At 37.8% G+C, this 19632-nt stretch overlaps 1 protein-coding gene across 1 annotated transcript in view; it reads left to right on the top strand.

The window, feature by feature from the left end:
* The window catches only part of LOC106873590 (cilia- and flagella-associated protein 44), a 192187-nt gene that overhangs the window by 94596 nt on the left and 77959 nt on the right, over window positions 1-19632 (top strand). The window contains exons 17-23 of the mRNA XM_014921024.3: window positions 4812-4855; window positions 7841-8003; window positions 9668-9798; window positions 12159-12340; window positions 15393-15553; window positions 16503-16691; window positions 18240-18424. Of these exons, the coding sequence (XP_014776510.2) occupies window positions 4812-4855; window positions 7841-8003; window positions 9668-9798; window positions 12159-12340; window positions 15393-15553; window positions 16503-16691; window positions 18240-18424 (1055 nt within the window). The remainder of the gene's footprint in view (window positions 1-4811; window positions 4856-7840; window positions 8004-9667; window positions 9799-12158; window positions 12341-15392; window positions 15554-16502; window positions 16692-18239; window positions 18425-19632) is intronic.

Raw genomic sequence — 19632 nt, 5'->3', positions numbered from 1 at the left:
GTTAGAAAGAATTATTATTATCACCATCACCATCATCATTGGAGAACATTCTGATCATTAGTGTTAGTGGGTAAATGGACATAAGCCAGAGCTGTGCAGTTCTAACTGCTTGAGAAGGAGGTAAAAGCCTTGTAAACCTTCTCAGGCAGTTTCAGTTGATTGATATGTAACCAACTGTTACACAAATATGCTGATGTGGACTTGGACATCATCATCCTCATCATCATCATCATCTTCTTCTTCATTTAATGTCTGTTTTCCATGCTGGAAGGGGTTGGACAGCTGTTCAGGCTCCCTGTCTGTTTTGGCATGGTTTCTACAGTTGGACGCCTTTCCTAACGCCAATTATTTTACAGAGTGTACTGGGTACTTCTATGCAACACTGGCATTGATGCTTTTTACATGACACCAGGACCTATGAGCCTGCGATATTAGGGATCCAAGGGAAACCACACTTTTACTTAGCTTGAAGTGTCTTTTCAAGCACAGCAAACCACCGGGAGTCTCAGTCCCTTGTCATCTCCTCTGTGAGTCCCAATGTCTGTAAATCCTTTCTTACCACTTTGTCCCACATCGTCATGGGTCTACCCTTTCCACATGTCCCCTCTATAATTAAAGATTGATACCTCTTGGTGCAACTGTTTTCATTCATACACATTACATGGCCATACCAGTGCACAACACATCTGATGCTACATATACCCAGTTTTTCTCTCAATCACTTACACTCTGTCGAATAGGCACAATCATATTACCTATCCAGCAAAGCATACTGGCTTCATTGCTTTCAAATGTTTGCACCACATTAAATCATTCTGATCATATCTTGATTAAAATTTTGTTACATCAGTAGATAAGGATAACATAGAGTTACCCCAGTTTTGTATGGTGATCACAAAAGGTTATGATCTTCACAATAAACTTAGATAAGACATGCAGACAAAAATCTGTTTACAGAAACTGAACTTATTCCTGGCATGAAGAGTTTACTGCAACTGGATTGAAGAATTAGTTAGGAAGTGTTAACAAAGCTGATCAATGTTGGTGATGGGGCCCTCTAAAATGAACGATTAGAATAGACTCCATAGCATATAGTAAAAAAGTGAGGATATAAAACAATAGATTAAGAGAAACTAGGGAGCAAATAAGAAAGGACAGTTACGAAAAGTATCACAACTAGTATCCTTGCAGAAAAATGGCCTTCAGTGAATCTTTGAAGTGAAACATGAAGGTTTAACTAAAGTGTTTGCAAAATTGTTGGTTCTTGTCATCAGTTCTGTATAATTTCTAGCTAATCTCTCTGGAACAATTTTCTTCCTGTCATTATCATCATCATCATCATCGTTTAACATCCATTTTCCTTGCTGGCATGGTTTGGACAGTTTGACTGGGGACAGGCGAGCCAAGAGGCCACACCAGGCTCAAATCTGATCTGGCAATGTTTCTACAGCTGGATGCCCTTCCTAACACCAACCACTCCGAGCGTGTAGGGGATGCTTTTTACATGCCACTGGCACGGGTGCCAATCAGGTGGCACTGGCATCAGCCACGTTCAGATGGTGTTTTTTACGTGCCACCGGCACAAGAGCCAGTCGGGGCGGGGATGGGCTGGCATTGACCACATTTGGATGGTGCTTTTTATGTGCCACTGGCATGTGGAGCCAGTCAGGCAGCTCTGGCAGTGACCCACGCATGAATGGTGCTTATTGCATGCTACCAGTACTGGTAAATGCCACAACTACAATTTCCATTTGGTTGAAATAAAAATGATTTGATTTGATTTTGATTTACTTGACTCAATAGGTCTCCTCAAGCACGGAATGTCGCCTGACAATTATTGTAATGTCTGATGCATTATCGTAAGGATAGGTAAAAATTTGTCTTCAGTGGTGCTATAATAAATTTAGTTTAATTGAAAGCTTTCAGTTGGGGTGGCCATCATTATCTAATGGCTATCTTAACCATTGTTGATTTTGGTCCTTTTTTTCTGAGGTCCAGTCACTTCTATGTAGAATGGCCTTGATGTGATCAAACTAAATTCCAGCTATTAGAACCATTCAATATAATATATTTAGTACATTAAGGGTGTCCTCTCAAACTGTTGTTGCATGCTTTGAGTCTTGAAGCACAGCTAAGGAATTTTACTATTTTGGATTCTGATCAAACTGGGAAACAAGAGAGCCATTGCAGAATATGTAGATATTGTGACCCTCATGTTATCAGACAATTCTGAAAACCAGGTGGTTGGTACTCTTTAGGTGGAACAAGCCAGGTGGTCTTACAACTCATCCTTTGGTATGGTAAGTCCATACTAGTTAGTGACTATTTCTTGACTGACAGTTCAGTTTATGATGTTTGATGTTTGCTTTGGTCCAGACTTCTTGGTGGATAGAAACTGGGATGACGTTACAACTGGAATAATTAGTTTCCTTCAGAAATGAGCTGAGAGGAGGCTATCTCTGGAAAATTGGGTAGACAAAGTGAATGCCAGCATCAGTTTTGGAATTTATTATTTACCTGTCTGTCTATTTTGCTTTTCTCTAATCTATTCTATTGAAATTTCAGCCTGGCGAATATGGAAAACTTCTAGAATTTCCTAGCCAGTCAGAACTTCTGGGGAGCATTGCTGGTTTGAGGTAATCTATACAGGTGTGATAGTGCCATCAGTCTATTCTGCTCAGTGTGCATGCAGAGTGATGAAGTGGCCCTTCATGCACAGTCATTGAGTATACACTGCTGACTCATGGCACTATGTCAAACAGTTGTCATATATAGGATGGATCACGCTGTCAACCAAGTTCATGATCACTCAACCATTTCCTGTGGCATGGAAGTTTATTTTTTTTTTTTTCTGACTGATAACTGTGGTGAGAGTGCTGGTGTGATGTAGTAGATTGAGATGATTAATAAAGGGTCTTGCTTTTTAACCTAGCTCTTATCAACAGATTCAAGTGCCACTTGAAGAGGAAGGCCACACTGCAGGAAATACTTCTTCCACTACAGTTTCCTGAAAATTGATTAGAGTTGCTATCATAGGCTAGATAAATGGGCTTACTGTGAACATGTGACTTAGGTTGCGATAAAGTTTGGGGAGAAGGTACTTGACTTTTGGTAGACAGGGTAGCTTTGTATTTATATGGATTCTTCTGGTTTACTCAAGGTGACTATCCCTCTCTTGAGACACTTTTTTTATTTCATTTACATACATATTACTAGCTGTATTTTACGAAACTTGTAAAATTTTCCAATATTTTTATAAACTTCCTACTCATCCATGAGTGAGATGGATAAATGGGCAAAATAAAAGAAATCACCACCACCATCGTCATCGTTGTCGTTGTCATCATCATCATCACTGTCAAAGAATAGGGTTTCATATATAATAAGAGAATTGAGGAATGCACTAACAGGATGAAGACACCTGTGTGTGAATTTGTTTAGTGTAGTGTTGCACTCCAAGAAGCACATGGCCCTTCACAAATTCATCAACTGGGTCCAATGGCATAGAGAACCAAGACAACTGGAGTTGACAGATTCATTGCAGCCTTCATCCACCTTCACAGCTGCTGTGTTGGTTCAGAGACAACTTGCTTCACCTGATCCACCATTGAGGACTTGACTCACCAGAGCCCCATTAACCAGCTCATTTCAGGTTTCCTGTTGAGCCTTCATGGCTACCAAAGTAGTCATGGGGCTCATGAAATCCTGCTGTATTTCATCCCAACAGTTCCAAGTTCAAATTCCGCTGAGGTCAACTTTGCCTCGCATCATTTTGGGGTCGTTGAAATAAGTACTAGTCATGTATTGGGGTCCATGTAGTTAACTATGACCCTTCCTGGAAATGTCAGACTTTGCACTAAAAATTTGAAACCATTGTTTTTTTGTTATCATCATCATCATCATCATCATCATCATCAGTATTATTATTACAGTTAAGGTGAGTTGTTAGCAGAATAATTAGCATGCCAAACCAAATGCTTAGTGACATTTCATCCAGCTTTACATTCTGAGTTCAAATGCTGCAGAGGTTGAATTTACCTTTCAGCCCTTTCGTGGTTGATAAAATAAGCACTAGTTGAACACTAGTGTTGATGTAGCTGACTAATTCCCACTGCATTGAAATTACTAATTTTGAGCCAAAATTTGAATTGATTATTTAGGCAATAAGCTGATATAGTCATTAGCACAGAAAACTAAATGCTCTGTGGAATTTCTTCTGGTATTCTACATTCAGAGTTCAAATTCAGCAAAGATAGTGGGGTCAAAAAAATAAAGTACCAGTTTAGTGCTGGGGTTCATGTAATCAATTAAGCTCCTCCAACTAAAACTGTTAGCTTTATGCCAAAATTTGAAACAATACCATTGTTTGTATATAAATATAAACAAACCAACATTTTTTTTTATATATAAGAGTTGAAATGTGTAATGTAAGATACAAATAAGATGATTTATTTTCAAATGCAAAAATGCCCTTAGAACAGCCGAAATATTGGGTAAATTACCCTTACAAAGTGGAAAACTTGGCAACAGACAGCCATATATTTATATACACCTAGTTGTACATTTTGTTTTATAGCATCTAAAATGTGGATTAATTTGTCAGTAGGCAGTTTAGCTTAATGGTAAAGCATTTGGCCAGAGTCTTCAAGAAATGTGGATTCATGTTCCATGGCTGTTTGTTGATCAATTTTTCCACTTTGTAAAGGTAAGTTACCCAATATTTCTGCTGTTCTAATGGAGTTTCTGTATTTGAAAATTAATAATCATCTTATTTGTATCTTACAATACCATCATTATTTTCTATTCCACAGGAGAAACTGTATGTTGATGATTTGGAAGATCCAACAGCTTACAGGTATTTTTTTTTTAACTTCTTACATAAGTAACCCATGTGGGAATCCTTATATGGTCACTTGATCTGCTTGAAATTGTAGCTAAAAAACTGTCAAATTACACCATACTCTACAATTACAAAAATGATAGAACACATTGGAAGGATGATTTTTATCATAAGTCTATTTGGCTAGGATTGCCCTGGAGCTAAACAAGTGAAACATAGCCCGTAAATCACCTTGATCCTGTAATCTCATTTGAGCTGTGTCTCCTTTTCTTCTCTCTCTTTCTTCCACTACTACTATACAGTCCTGTGGCTTTTCAACTAAACTACTATTTTACAACACTGTCCTGCATACTTGTGGCGTTTTCCCATACCTTGGAAGCCACCTGTTCGGCAATTGTACCATTCAGAAAGACATCAAGGATAGGATCAGCACAGCCCATATGGCTTTCAGAAGACTCTCCAAACAAGTCTTCCTAAACCACAGCCTCACCGTCTAAATGAAAATCATGGTATTCCAAGTCATCGCCCTTTCCACACTGCTCTATGACTACGAAATTTGGGTATTGTATTGACGAGACTTAAAGGAAATCAAACCTTTCCAACAGCACAAACTTTGAGCAATCATGAGGATCCAATGGAAAACTATATTAAGGTAAAGGTAAAGTTACCTTTCCAAGTTATACTGAATCATAAGGGCTAGTTTCCTGATTTCCATGGTGTATATGTTCCCTACTTGGATGGGACAGTGATCCATTGCAGGATTGCTAATTTTTGCCAGACTGCAGCAACATGAAATGATGTGTTTTGCTCAAGAACACAACGTGCCACCCAGTTCATGAATCGAAATCACAATCTTACAATCATGAGTCCAACACCCTAACCACTAAGCCACGTGTCTCCACAAAGACTATATCACCAATGAAGAGGTTCTGCTCGACCGCCCGGCATTGAAGCTACCATGGCATGCAACTACCTCTGCTTGTCAGAACGCATCATTTACATGTCTCAAACACCCCACCCCCATCAATTCGTCTTCATAGACTAAACCTCAGGCACCAGATCTCGCATAGCCTCCAAATTCCGTTTCTATGACCAGCTCAAGGCCACTCTCCTCCATTGCACTATTACCCCAAATACCTAGGAGACAATTGCCAAAGACCACCCAAAGTGGCAGCATGTCATTGTCTAGTGAATGGACCCAATGGAAAATAACAGACATCAAGAGCTAGAGATCAGACAGTGAAGACACAAAGAACAACTCACACTTCCTCATCTGCCACCAACTCTCCTTTGTGATAAATGCCCCTGGCTCTTCCATACCAACTCTGGCCTGAACTTCCACCCCCAGGTACTGGCACACTTCACTTCCATCAGCATGAAGAGGGTCAATCAATTGCTACAGATTTATTACTCAAATACAAGTTAATTCCACCACCACTGTAATATATATATATATGAATCAGGCATGTACCATCAGTAATTACTTAGGGTAGGCAGTTGGTGACCTCGGGTAGAGATGGTGAACATCTCATCCGTCATCTATTACCGCCTGACTGTCATGCCTTGTCCCAACACTACCATCAACAAACTGGAATGCATGCTCTTCCGCTTTTTGTGGAAAGGAAGTGTTCTGATGGTTAGGTGATCCATTTGCTGTCAGCACCCACTAAATGGAGGGTAGACATGCACAGACATGCACTGAGACTGCGACATCTCTCGCGCTTCATAGACAAAGGTGAACAGGTGTGGTCACCATTTGTGAGGCGTGCTTTCCCGCAGCTTGTCTCTTTGGCCAAGCTGCAGTTATGGATCAAACAGAGACTGAGTCTAGGGGAATGACACCATGATTGCCACCTTGCTCTCAAGCAACTCTGCCATCCGGGACCATACTTGTGTGAATTCAGTTCCACAAAGGTGTTCTATAGAGGCTTAGTGGAGGGAAGATGCAACGATGTTCTTGAGGAGAGTTTGGGTGTCAACGGGGAACACCTGACCTGTCTCTATGGGCCGAGACCTATGGACAATCACCAGAGATCCCTAGCCTGGCAGTGCTATCGGGAAGCATTGCCTGTTCAGGATAAGCTCTACAGGTATGGTTCAAGATACACCGGACCGACTTGTCTGAGAAGCGGTCAGAATGATGAAACCATTCTGCATGTACTTGTGCAGTGTCCAACCATTTCAGACCTGTGGACTTAAGTTGAACAGCTGCTGTCATGTGTGGGACGAATTCAGTTATCAGCCAAGTTTATCATGAATATTGCCCTACCACCTTTCTTTAACCAGGAAGGCAAGGCAGTTTTCATTGTACTGGTGGCTATGGTGAAAGAATGTGTGTGGTGGACTCACGTGAAAGGTTTAGAGACAAACACTTTCCTCTCTGGCCAATCGCTCATCAACTTTTTCAAGTACTACTTGAAAAGGAAGATGAGAATAGGGATGGAAGTTTTGTCTCATAAAAGTTTCAATAAAAGGTGGGTGAATGTAGCAAAGATGGTATGCGTAAATGACGAAACCCCTTTAAACATGATCCTGAAAATCCACAAGAGAGAGAGAAAGAGAGCTTTCTTTTTTTGTTGATTTTCACCTAGCAAGACTTATCGTAAATGGCATAATAAGTCACACCTGGACAAGGTCGGGTTATACTGCTAGTATATATATATATATATATGTATATATATATATATATATATATATGAATGGAAGGATGGATGAAATGTTATTGTCACTGATGAGAGCAATGATGGGTGGGGGCTGACAATGACAATGACAACAACAAAAGCAGCAACAATGATAATATTGTATAAAAATTTTGTGTAACAACTACATGTAAGTGATTTTTTTGTTTCATTTTTTTTTTTTTTGCCAGCTTTATAAATATTTTCATTTCTCTCTGTTTTGATGATACATGGTAGTAATTCATGCAGCTATATTCCCTCATGCAACAAAGCCTTTTCATAAACCTATACCTAATTTATTGAATGTTCTCTGTGATTCCAGTATAGAAGATGCAAAACAAAAAGCCGAATATGACCGGATCATGGCAGAAGCTAACCAAAAGAAAGAGGAAGTTCACCAGCATATTGCACTTCTCCGCCGAGATTATAAACACCTGATTGAACAAAATGCTTGCTTGCCAGAAAATCTTAGACTGAGTCCAAAAGTAAACATTCTGATATTTAAAAAAAATTTATAATGTCACTTCATTTTTATTGTAGAATGTGGATGGAGACTGCTTGGAAATTTGTTGTGTGTAGGGTAAGAGAAGGGATGTTAATGATGCCATTTCTACTTCCCACTGAGATTGTTTTGAGTGAGAAAATGGTATTTTCATGTAGTAGAATAAAAAATAGTATTTAAAATATCCACATCTTATATAAAGCAGGTAAGAGCTAGCCACCAGAAGAGCATTCAGCCATAAAAATACCATAAAAATACTGCCTCAAATTCCTGGCAGCTGGCATTTACATATTCATGACTTGTAGGAACACTGTATTTCGTTATGCAACCATAATATACTACAAAGTTTATTAAATGCTTTATAAGTCAATACCATGTCCTATGGCACTAGCAGTGCTATTAAACCACTTAGTAAGGTTATCTCTACAGATTTTCAATAGAAATTACAGCCTTCACTGGTTTGTTATGACATTTTATATCTGAGTATGCCTAATGTAAACAACAAGGTGATTGAAGATGAAAAATGGGTAATGGGTGTGTATGCCATATTTCTAGAATTCAGTACTGATGAAAGAGTAGGAACTCCTGAAATATGGCATATACACCCACTACTTATTTTTCATCGATCTCATTGTTATTTACATTAGGCATACTCAAATACAAAACGTAACAAATCAGTTCTGACTATATTTACATTGAAAATCTGTAAAGATAGCCTTAACAAGTGATTTAATAGCACTGCTAACACAGTAGGACACAGTATTAACTTATAAAATGTTTAATATACTTTGTAGTATATTATGGTTGCATAAAGATATACCATGTCCTTACAAGTCATTAATGTGTCTCAAATAAGTATGCTTTCAACCTAAACCAAAATAGGATAAAAAATATTAAACAAATACACAAATAAACAATGTCACTTATTTAGTATGACCCTGCACAACCTGTTTAACTTTTCGGGTGATCAGGCTGTATCCTATTCTGCCAGTTATTATAAATATCCTGGTGGTGACTCCTGGTGAATCAAGGGTTTTTCCTACCTTCATATTCAAAATTGCTTTGTCTATCATACTGATATCAATAAAGATAACTAGTGACTTCATTGGGTCACACTGGAAAGACCTCACCTCTCTCTGTCTCTGTACGGGACATGGCTTCAATACAGTTTCCATCAATCAAATGCCTTAATTTCTGTTTCTTTCTGTAGTTCAATTCCAGTATTATGAACACTGAGTAAAAATACATGAAAAGTATAGAAATAAATGTTTACACTTATTCAATACATCATGCACATGTTTCATTTACAACAATATCTGCAATACAAAGGAAACCTTATAAACAGATTACTTCATCAAATATCCAGAGATTGTATAACAAACATAAATAACCTTTAAGTAATATAACTGGCATTAGACAGTGTTAGGGTATCAACAAGCATAAGAGCAGTGTTAAGATGGTTCAACAATTTTATTTAAATACTAAACCACTAAAAGGAAAGAATTTTCCCTTATCATTGTAAAGAAAGGAATATGTACGTCTTGTGTTCTCAGAGATAACCCTAACTATCAAATTTCAAAATTAAACAGTTATCATTCTTTTTGGTTGCACTGCTAATGTTTCTCTTTTTATCTATTCATTTATTAGGAATTTGAAATTGATACTACAATAAAAGAGGAAGTGTTTTCTCAAATAGACAAGAAAATACAGGAAGCGAAAATGAAAGTTTCCTGGATAACGGAGAAACATTCACTTTCCTTGATGAAACTTAGAAAATTGTAAGCAATTATCATTTACCTTCTGAATTAAGGAAAACACTGAATGCTTTTTCTTTTAATATAATAAAACCTTTACCGAAGTGAGACCCAAATGAAGTTAGTCTGCTAGTAAGAGACACACAACATTTGGATAACATTGTAGATCTAGCATATTCAGTTTCTTCAAGAACTTCATACACCACCACCACCACCTTTGTAAATAAATGGCAATAATAACAACAGTAGAATATGAAAAATATTCTATGTGAAGTAAAAGGAATGTCAAGATTATTTATGATAAAAAATATCATTATCACCTCCGCCTTAGTTGAGGTGGAGGTATTGTTTGCAGTCTTGTTTGTTTGTTTCTTTGTTCATGGACAAGATATCTCAACAACCGCTGGATGGGTTTGGATGAAACTCTCAGGGATGTTTGGCCTCATGACTGGCACAAACTGATTAGATTTGGGGATTGATCCAGACAAGGATTCTGGATTATTTTTCCTGGGTTTTTTTTACTTAATTTTTGAGAACAGTTGGGTTCATTTTTAATATTCGCGTTTCTGAGAGCAGTGAAGTTTATTTCAGATATTCTCATTTTAAAAATCATTTCTGGTTAATCATTGAGAGGATGTTGGTGTTGCATTTGCAGAGGTTTGCACTCTCTGAGTGCTCTTGTTATAATTTTCTGAATCACTTTTACTTGCACTAGACTTGCACACACCATCACTTGTAGATGCGATCACTGGTTCACAAGCACTAGTAGGCAGACTTGTAGATTTCTTTTCAGAAAACTAGTTTAGAGTTGTTTGCTTTGATAAAGTTTTTTTTTTTGGCTCTCTATAAATTTCTTGGTAACTCACAGAAGCATTTGTTATGGAAGCAGAAACTTGTACACTTTGTTCAGAATTCGGATCTTGTGCATGGAAAATGCCTGGCAAAATGCTTAGTGGTATATTAGGTCGACTATGCTTTTCACCCTTTCGTGGAGGAGGGCATTAAATAAGTACCAGTTACGCACTGGGGTCGATGTAATCAACTTAATCCCTTTGTCTGTCCTTGTTTGTCCCCTCTATGTTTAGCCCCCTGTGGGCAATAAAGAAATAAATATATGTGTGAGTGTGTCTGTCTGTGTGTGTTTGTGTGTGTGTGTGTTTGTGTGTGTGTGTATGTGTATGTATGTTTGCGTCTGTTTGTGTCCTCACTACCTCTTGACAACTAGTGCTGGTCTGTTTACATCCTTGTAACCTAGCGCTCCACCAAAAGAGACTGATGGAATAAGTACCAAGCTTTTAAACAATTTGTACTGGGGTCGATACATTCAACTAAAAATTCTTCAAGGTGGTGCCCCAGCATGGCCGCAGTCTAATGAGTGAAACAAATAAAATATGAAAGAATGTTTCAATCCCAGTACTTACCTTTTTAAAGCCTGGTATTTATTCTATCAGTTTCTTTTGCTGAACTGCTAAGTTATGGGGATATAAACCAGTACCAGTTATCAAGCAGTGGGTGGGGGTGGGAGACAAACACAGACACAAAGATACACAAACACACACACACACACACACACCACATACAATAGGCTTCTTTCAGTTTCTGTCCCACAAGGCTTTGGTCAGTCTAAAGTTATAGTGGAAGACACTTACCCAAGATGCCACACAGTGGGACTGAACTCCAAACCACATGGTTGGGAAGTAAGCCTTGAAGAATTTTTAGTCAAAGGAATCAGCCTCAGTACTTATTTTTTTTTTTAAGCCTGGTACTTATTCTATCAGTCTCTTTTGCTGGACCACTAAGTTATGGGGGCGTAAACTCACCAACACTGGTTGTCAAGTGGTAGGTGGGAGACAAACACAGACACAAAGACATGTATACACACACACACACACACACACACGCACACATACAATGAGCTTCTTTCAGTTTCTGTCTACCAAATCTACTCACAAGGCTTTGGTCAGCCTGAGGCTATAATAGAAGACACTTACTCAAAGTGCCATGCAGTGGGACTGAACCTGGAACCACGTGGTTGAGAAGCAAGCTCCTCACTGCACAGCCACACCTAAAGTGTCTGGTACTTCTGTTCTTTCAAAGGCAAGTGGAGTGTAGATTCCCTTACTTGAAAAACAGATAGAGTTAATCACACGAAAGACATCTGGTTGTAAAAAAAGAACACCTCAATAATATACATTCCTCTAACCCATACTAGCATGAGCAAATGAATATGAATAAATGAATGAACAAATGTGTGTATATGTAGGTGTTTGTATATGTAAGTGTTTGTGTATGACATGTGTATGTGTGTTTGTCTGTATCTAGTAATGTTGTATTATAGCAGTGGTTATGTTTTTATTCTAAGATATTTTCTCATGCTATTTCAGTTATAAAGATTATGTGAAATGGAACCGCATTGTGGTTTATGCATTTAATTCACCTTACAAAGTCAGTACAACTCGTTTACCATGTCTCCCAAATGATTTCTACCAAAAGAAGAGTGATTTGGATCACAAGAAAAATGGCAAGAGGTTCACTCTTAATGATCTCCAGCAGAAAGAATCAGAAGGTCAGTAAAATTTCATTTGTTTCCTATATCCATTTATTTCCTTTACCTGCTTTTCTAAGCTAGAGTAATGAATACTCAAACCAATATACACCACTGAAAGGACAAATTAGGAATAGGATGATGCTGTGGTGGTCAAAAGGTATCACTCCAGTTGGACATCCAACCTGGGTCAATTTCATTTGATCAACCTATTTGTCAACAAGAGTTGCTGCAATTTGAATGTCATCAATTAAAAAAGAATAGAATTCATATAGGAAATCAAACTTTCATCCATTGGAGTGTGAAACTCTGAAATCTCTGTAACTAGGATGATATCATTTTCAGCTGAGGATGCATGGCCTAGTGGTCAAGGTGTTGCCTTAACAATCGCAAAATCATAGTTTCAATTCCTAGACCAGGAGGTGAATCATGTTTTTGAGCAAAACACTTCATCTCACATTGTTTTGCGACATTTGACACATGGAGCACCATGCACCTGTTCAGGCAACATTGTTTTCATGAAGGGAGTGGACTCATGTGTGACAAACATTTGATAACTACAAACAAATCATTTGTGGTGCAGGTCATTCGGCAAAAGCTGAACACTCATATAACATGCTCAACAAGAGAGTGCATCATTATGTTTCTTCAAACTGATTGACAATGACGGCACCATGGAAGTTTGGTTGATTGACTTCTGTAGGCAAGAAACATCCCATTAATTCAACAATTCTTTCTTTCTTTCTCACGATAACCATACTTCCTCTCTTTCTACATTAGTAACGTCCTTATCAATAACTTACTCGGCCCCGCCTCCATTACATAGATACAATTATAAGTTCAAACATGTTATATCTAGGACTGTAAAATATGATGCATCTTTTATTTATGCCAGTAGGAGTGTTATCTGAGAAAGTATTGTTGGTTGCTATTTCTTGCAGTGTGAATGACTTCAGTCAGGTTGCATCATTGGTTTGTAAAGTGTAGCAATGTTTATTTCTATCCTGAAATAATGTTGCACCTACTGGATAGGTTGGTGAGGAACTCGTTCAACAGTCTTCCTCGTGGATTACCATAATGTGTTATCCAATGAAAACATTCCTCAATTACACAGTGGCACTTTCTGCAGCTAGTAATATTGGGCAAATTCTCTCCATGGCATCTATTTTACATCTAAATAATAAGGACAATTATATACCTTGACCTGGAACAGTGCAAAACACCAGTGCTGAGTTTCTTTCCCTCGATTCTCCTAACAACATCTTAGCTATATGTGATTCACCACATTATTTTTACTAAAATATATCAATACAAATAGGAAATTATATGAGGGGTATCGAAAAGTTCCCGGACTAGTTATGTTTAATAAAAAATAACTTTTTTTACCTAGGTTTTTACATGAGCTCCTTCAAAATAGTCACTTTGCTCACTGATCCCAGTGTTCCTGCCACTTTTGGAATCTGGTCTGGAAGTCGTTTTCCATAAGCAAGTTGAGGACCTTCTGCAATTTGCTCTAGATCTTGACAGCAGTGTTAAAACAATGACCTTTGAGCTGCAATTTCATCTTGGAGAAGAGACGGGAGCTTACAGGTGCTAAATCTGGTGATAGGCGGGGATGTAGAAGTGATACTATGTTGATTTTGCAAGAAACTCATGAATGAGGAGAGCTTGGTGACAGGGTGCATTGTCATCATGAAGAATCCAATTCTTTGTGCTCCACAGATCCGGTTGTTTTCACTGAATGTCCTCCCCAGATGCTTCAATATGTTGCGGTAGAGCTCTCGACTGATGATCTGGCCCTGGGGGATGAATTCCTGATACACAATACCACATTTTCAGGAGTGACACTTGTGGCAGGTCTTCCAGATTGCTCATTGTCTTCTGCTTTTCAAGCACCCATGCCACTTGGAACAGTATGTTCGACCCTTTGCCTCATCACCATTAGTTTGCTAAAGCATGCTCAATGACTCTGTATCAGAATTCTCGAGTTTAACGCAAAATTTCACATTGACTCTTTGTTCCAACTTCCTGTCCATGACAAAAATTGCAGACTACAGCAGACACATAATCACAAAAACACAAATTTCCCAGCTTGTGATGTAAACACTGTGATGTCACTTGGCACACAACAGAACTAGTCCGCAAATGTTTTGATACCACCTCATGCATATGTCAGTATTGATATGGATATTGGGCCTTGTGCCTAGAATAGAAAAGAGTGTTGATATGGATATGAATGAATTTATTTCATGTGTTATGAAATATTGGTTTCAGATTTTGGCAAAAGGCCAGCAATTTTTGGGGAGGGTGTAAGTTAATTACATCAACTCTAATATTCCACTGGTACTTATTTTATCGACCCTTAAAGGATGAAGGTAAAGATGACCTCAGCTGAATTTTATCTTAGAACATAAAGACAGACAAAATGCTGTTAAGCATTTTATCTGGCATACTAACAGCTCTGCTAGCTCACCATCTCTGAGTTATAAAATATTCACACCATTTTTACTCCATAATCATACACATTACCCATTTCAAAGTATTGTAAATCTTTGCTATATGATGGATGCTCCCTGCACCCAATTATTGCTATTTATCTGCAAATATTCACTGAGCTGTTGAAGACTTGTCATTCTCTGGTAATAAGACATCAATGTTGAATGTTTTTTTTTATCTCTGATAACATTTTAAATAAAACTACATCAGGTAGAGCCACCACATTAGTTAATCATTTCAACTCTACTTACAAGCACACATGCACACAAAACAAATCTCTTCTTCCAAATTTTCCATCTCTCTCTCTCTCTCTCTCTCTCTCTCTCTCTCTCTCTCTCTCTCTCTCTCTCTCTCTCCTAATTCCCCACAATGTACTTACATACATAATGCTATACAAAATTTTTCAAGGCCCTTTAAAATATTATTGTGGATCCCAAATTTACTATTTTGATGTGTGGACCCTGGTTGGGAAACACTGGTCTATATCAAAACTTTTATACCATAGTAACATTTCCTTTTTCAATGTATTTTCCTAGTAAATTTATGGATTACATTATTTACAGTCTTCCTTTTTCAGTAAGAAAAGATGCAAAAGCCGGTGATGCTGAAGGCAAGAGTTCTGGTACAAGAGAGAGTGTTACTGCTAGCAGTTTGAAAGGTGTTGCTGGAGAGCGGATTCTGAAAGCTATTCACAAAGTAGAAGAAATTAAACAAAGAAGAATTAAAAGAAAAGAACAGGTGAGTTTGGAAGTAAAATTCCTGAGCAAGATTCTCAAGACTTTCTTTTCCATAATTTTATGTCTGCAAGCAATTGCAGCAGCTGTATCAAATATCCAACTATTTAATTAGTTCAAGTTTTTCTGCAAACCTATGAAAGGTAAGGTATCAGAATGTACAGTCCAGTGCCCAGCCTTTAATGAAAATCTTCACTCTTTCTGGCCTATTGTGCCATTTGATCCAGATATTGGTCCCAATTTATTCTGTTTCATTGCCAGTATACAAAAATAACCCAAAGGCAACTGTTTATTAATATCTTACACATTTGTGAGGGTTTATACAGCAATGAAATATCTAATGAGTTTATTTACAGTGTCATTTACATTAAGAGATTTGCTTTGTAAAACCTAGAAGGAAGAGTGCAGTTATCATAAAACATATTTGATTTCTTTCATAGATTGCCAGTGCTGCCAAACTGGCTCCTGTGCAGGTGGTACATAAAATACACCATTTTGAGCGTGGCTGTTGCCAGTACCACCTGACTGGCCTTTGTGCGGGTGACACGTAAAAGCACCTACTACACTCTCGGAGTGGTTGGCATTAGGAAGGGCATCCAGCTGTAGAAACTCTGCCAAATTAGATTGGAGCCTGGTATAGACATCTGGTTGCACCAGTCCTCAGTCAAATCGTCCAACCCATGCTAGCATGGAAAGCGGACATTAAACGACGACGATGATGATGATGATGATGATGATTCATAGTTTCATATTAGTTTATTGAATTCAAATTAATTCTTCTTGGAATCAGTATAATCCTGATGCAAGGTAAAACTCTTTAAAATATCTAGTAGTTTGCTATGTCTGGTACTTTGTCCATGCAGCCATCATCAAGATGATCATAAATAATTTTAATATATTTTAAATGATCAAAGAAAAATCTACATTAGTTCTTTCATATTACTTGTTGCCAGTGGGATAAACTTTACAATGAAAAACCAGCTGATGACTATGAAGATCCAAATGATTTGGCTGCAATTAAAGAAGCCAAAGAAAACATGGGTGATTATAAATTAAAAACTGCTGAAGATTATGTTGTTCCAGACCTTTTGAGGATGAATACAAACAAAGCTAGGCTCAAACTCTTCCAGCTTGTTGAACATGTAAGTAACTTTAACCCTTTTGACACCAACTTACCCAATATTGCCCTTGGTTCTATGATAGAAACTTATCTTTTTAAAGTGATCTAAATCAAAGCCTATCAAATTTACATATTAATCTACGAGGTGGTGTTAAGAGGTTCCTGGAATACTTACGTTTAATAAAAAAGTAACTTATCTTCAAAATAGTTACCTTGTGTAGCAATACACCAGTCCCAGCATTCTTGCAACTTTTGGAATCTGGTCTGGAAGTCGTTTTTCATAAGCAAGTTGAGGACTTTTTGCGATTCACTCTTGATTTCGACAACAGAGTTAAAACGGTAACCTTTGAGCTCCATCTTTATCATGGGGAAGATATGGAAGTCTGCAGGAGCTAAATCTTGTAAATAGGGTATGTCCAGAAGTGACACCATGTTGTTCTTGGCAAAAAACTCACGAGTGAGGAGAGATCAGTGATAAGGTGCATTGTTGTCATGAAGAATCCAATTCTTCGCGCTCCACAGATCCGGTTGTTTTCACTGAATGTCCCCCCTCAAACACTTCAAAACATCACAATAGAGCTCTTGATTGATCATCTAGCTCTGGGGAACAAATTCTTGATACACAATACCACAGATGTTGAAAAAAATGAGGAGCGTGCTCTTGATTGATCTGTGGCTCTGTTGTGCCACTTTTGAAATGTCCATGCCACTCAAAAACATTGCATGCAACCCATTGCTGTGTCACTGTATGCCCAATGTCTCTGTAGTAGACTTCCCAAGTTTAACACAAAATTTCATGTTGGTTCTTTGTTCCAACTTCCTGTCCATGACAAAAGTCACAGACTACAGTATACACATGATCACAAGAAACACAAATTTCACAACTTGCAAAGCAAGCAATGATGTCACTTGGCACACTGTCTCATGAAAGTCACTGCTAGCTCTCAATGTGCATGCAACCATGTGCTGCCATCTGTTGGCGCATTACAGAACTAGTCTGGGAACTTTTTGATACCATCAAACACCAGCTTATTAGTGAAAGTCATTTTACTAAATTCTTCATTATCTTAAAATTAATTGAAACTTGCAGTTCTAAAGACTAATTCTATATCATTATACATCTTAATTACCTGACATCTACAAGGCTTAAAATTTTCAAATGATTCACTAAATACTTCACTCAATAGCTGTCTTTTGACAACAACCATATTTTTAACAAGACAATAACATAACTGAATACACACATACACACACACTCACACACACACATTTATATGTGTGTGTGCACGTGTGTGTGTGTGTGTGTGTGTATTTGTCTCCCACATCTGCTTGACAACCAGTGTTAGTTTGTTTATGCACCCTTAACTTAGCTCTTTGGCAAAGGAGTTCGATAGAATAAATGCCAGACTTTTAAAAAAAGTAGCAGGGTTAATTTGTTGAACTAAAACTCCTTAAGATTGCTCTGGCAGAATCACAGTTCACTGATTAAAACAAATAAAAGATAGAATTATTCAGTAAGTTATTTGGTCTGTTTCAAAACTGTTCCGCTTTTCTTCCTATTTTATTTCAGATATCTCAATACATATCGGATTTCAATGAGAAAGTTCTAGAGTTACGCAATGAGAAAAAGAAACTAGTCGATATAATAGCATCCCTGCATGATGAGATTAGTAGCATTCAGAGCAATATGCCAGAAGAACTAAGAATATATCTCCTTGATCCACCAAAAATGGTACTAGAAGAGACCCCTGAACAGTAATATGGCTTTTGTTTCAATTAATTGTTTTATTTATTATTTTTGACTAGGCCAAATTTTCTAAGCAATTGAATTGTATAAGTATTTTAATTATTGACCTTTGATTTTAATTAGATTAGATTGGATTGACCTTGAGGAAGGGATTGTGTTGATGATCTCCTTGGGTCCTTGATATGGTTAATGTTATGCTCAAAATAGTTGTAAATTGACTGCTCTAGAAGAATCATGTGCTGGGAGGGAATTCCAGAAGGCCAACATTCTGAGAAAGAAAGTACTGAGAATGGTGATTTGTTCAAAGAAATCAGACGAATAACTAAAATAATTGTTGAACAGGACACCAGTGTGTTCTAGGGTTAATGTTCAGTGACATTTAGTATGCATTTAGCAACTGGTACTCTGTTGGTTATAATGACAAGGGGTCCAGTTGATCCGATCAATGGAACAGCCTGCTCGTGAAATTAAAGTGCAAGTGGCTGAGCACTCCACAGACACGTGTACCCTTAATGTAGTTCTCAGGAAGATTCAGCATGATGCAGAATGTGACAAGGCTGGCTCTTTCAAATACAGGTACAACACATTTTTACCAGCTGAGCAGACTGGGGCAACGGGAAATAAGGTATCTTGCTCAAAGACACAACATGCCACTGGGAATTGAACTTACGACCTTACAAATGTGAGTCAATTACCCTAACCACTAAGCCATGCACCTTCACAGTACTCATTTATAACTGAGTGGACTAAAGCAATGTGAAATGAAGTGCCTTGTTCAAGGACACAGTACACCATCTCGTTCACAAATGAATTTTACAATTATGAGTCCACTATCTTACTCACTTGGCCATGTACCTTCTCAGTATAGTGTATCTAGGGTTACACTATCTAATGTGCCAATTTCTTTTTTAACTCAGTAACCTTGTGATATGCAAGAAATTTGGCTGACTTTTCATGGTAGTAGAGTAACCCTGTTGCTTAAAGATTTAACACAGGAGTTACTAGTCCATGCAAACATTTTGAGGTGAATACTGGAAAAGATAACAAGGAAATATAGATAATTAGCAACTGCACAAAATTAGCTCCTGGTTGATTGTTCAACTAAAATAATGTTTTTTATTTTTTTGTTACTTTACCCCTACTCTCATCTCCACCTCCATGTTTTTCCCTGCAAAACATTCAAAGGGGACATTTGTAAAACACTGTTTGATAACAG

This window comes from Octopus bimaculoides, chromosome 5 (assembly GCF_046866305.1).
Source record: "Octopus bimaculoides isolate indiv1 chromosome 5, ASM4686630v1, whole genome shotgun sequence".
In the NCBI taxonomy this organism is placed as follows: domain Eukaryota; kingdom Metazoa; phylum Mollusca; class Cephalopoda; order Octopoda; family Octopodidae; genus Octopus; species Octopus bimaculoides.
This window is presented reverse-complemented; position numbering and strand designations above follow the sequence as displayed.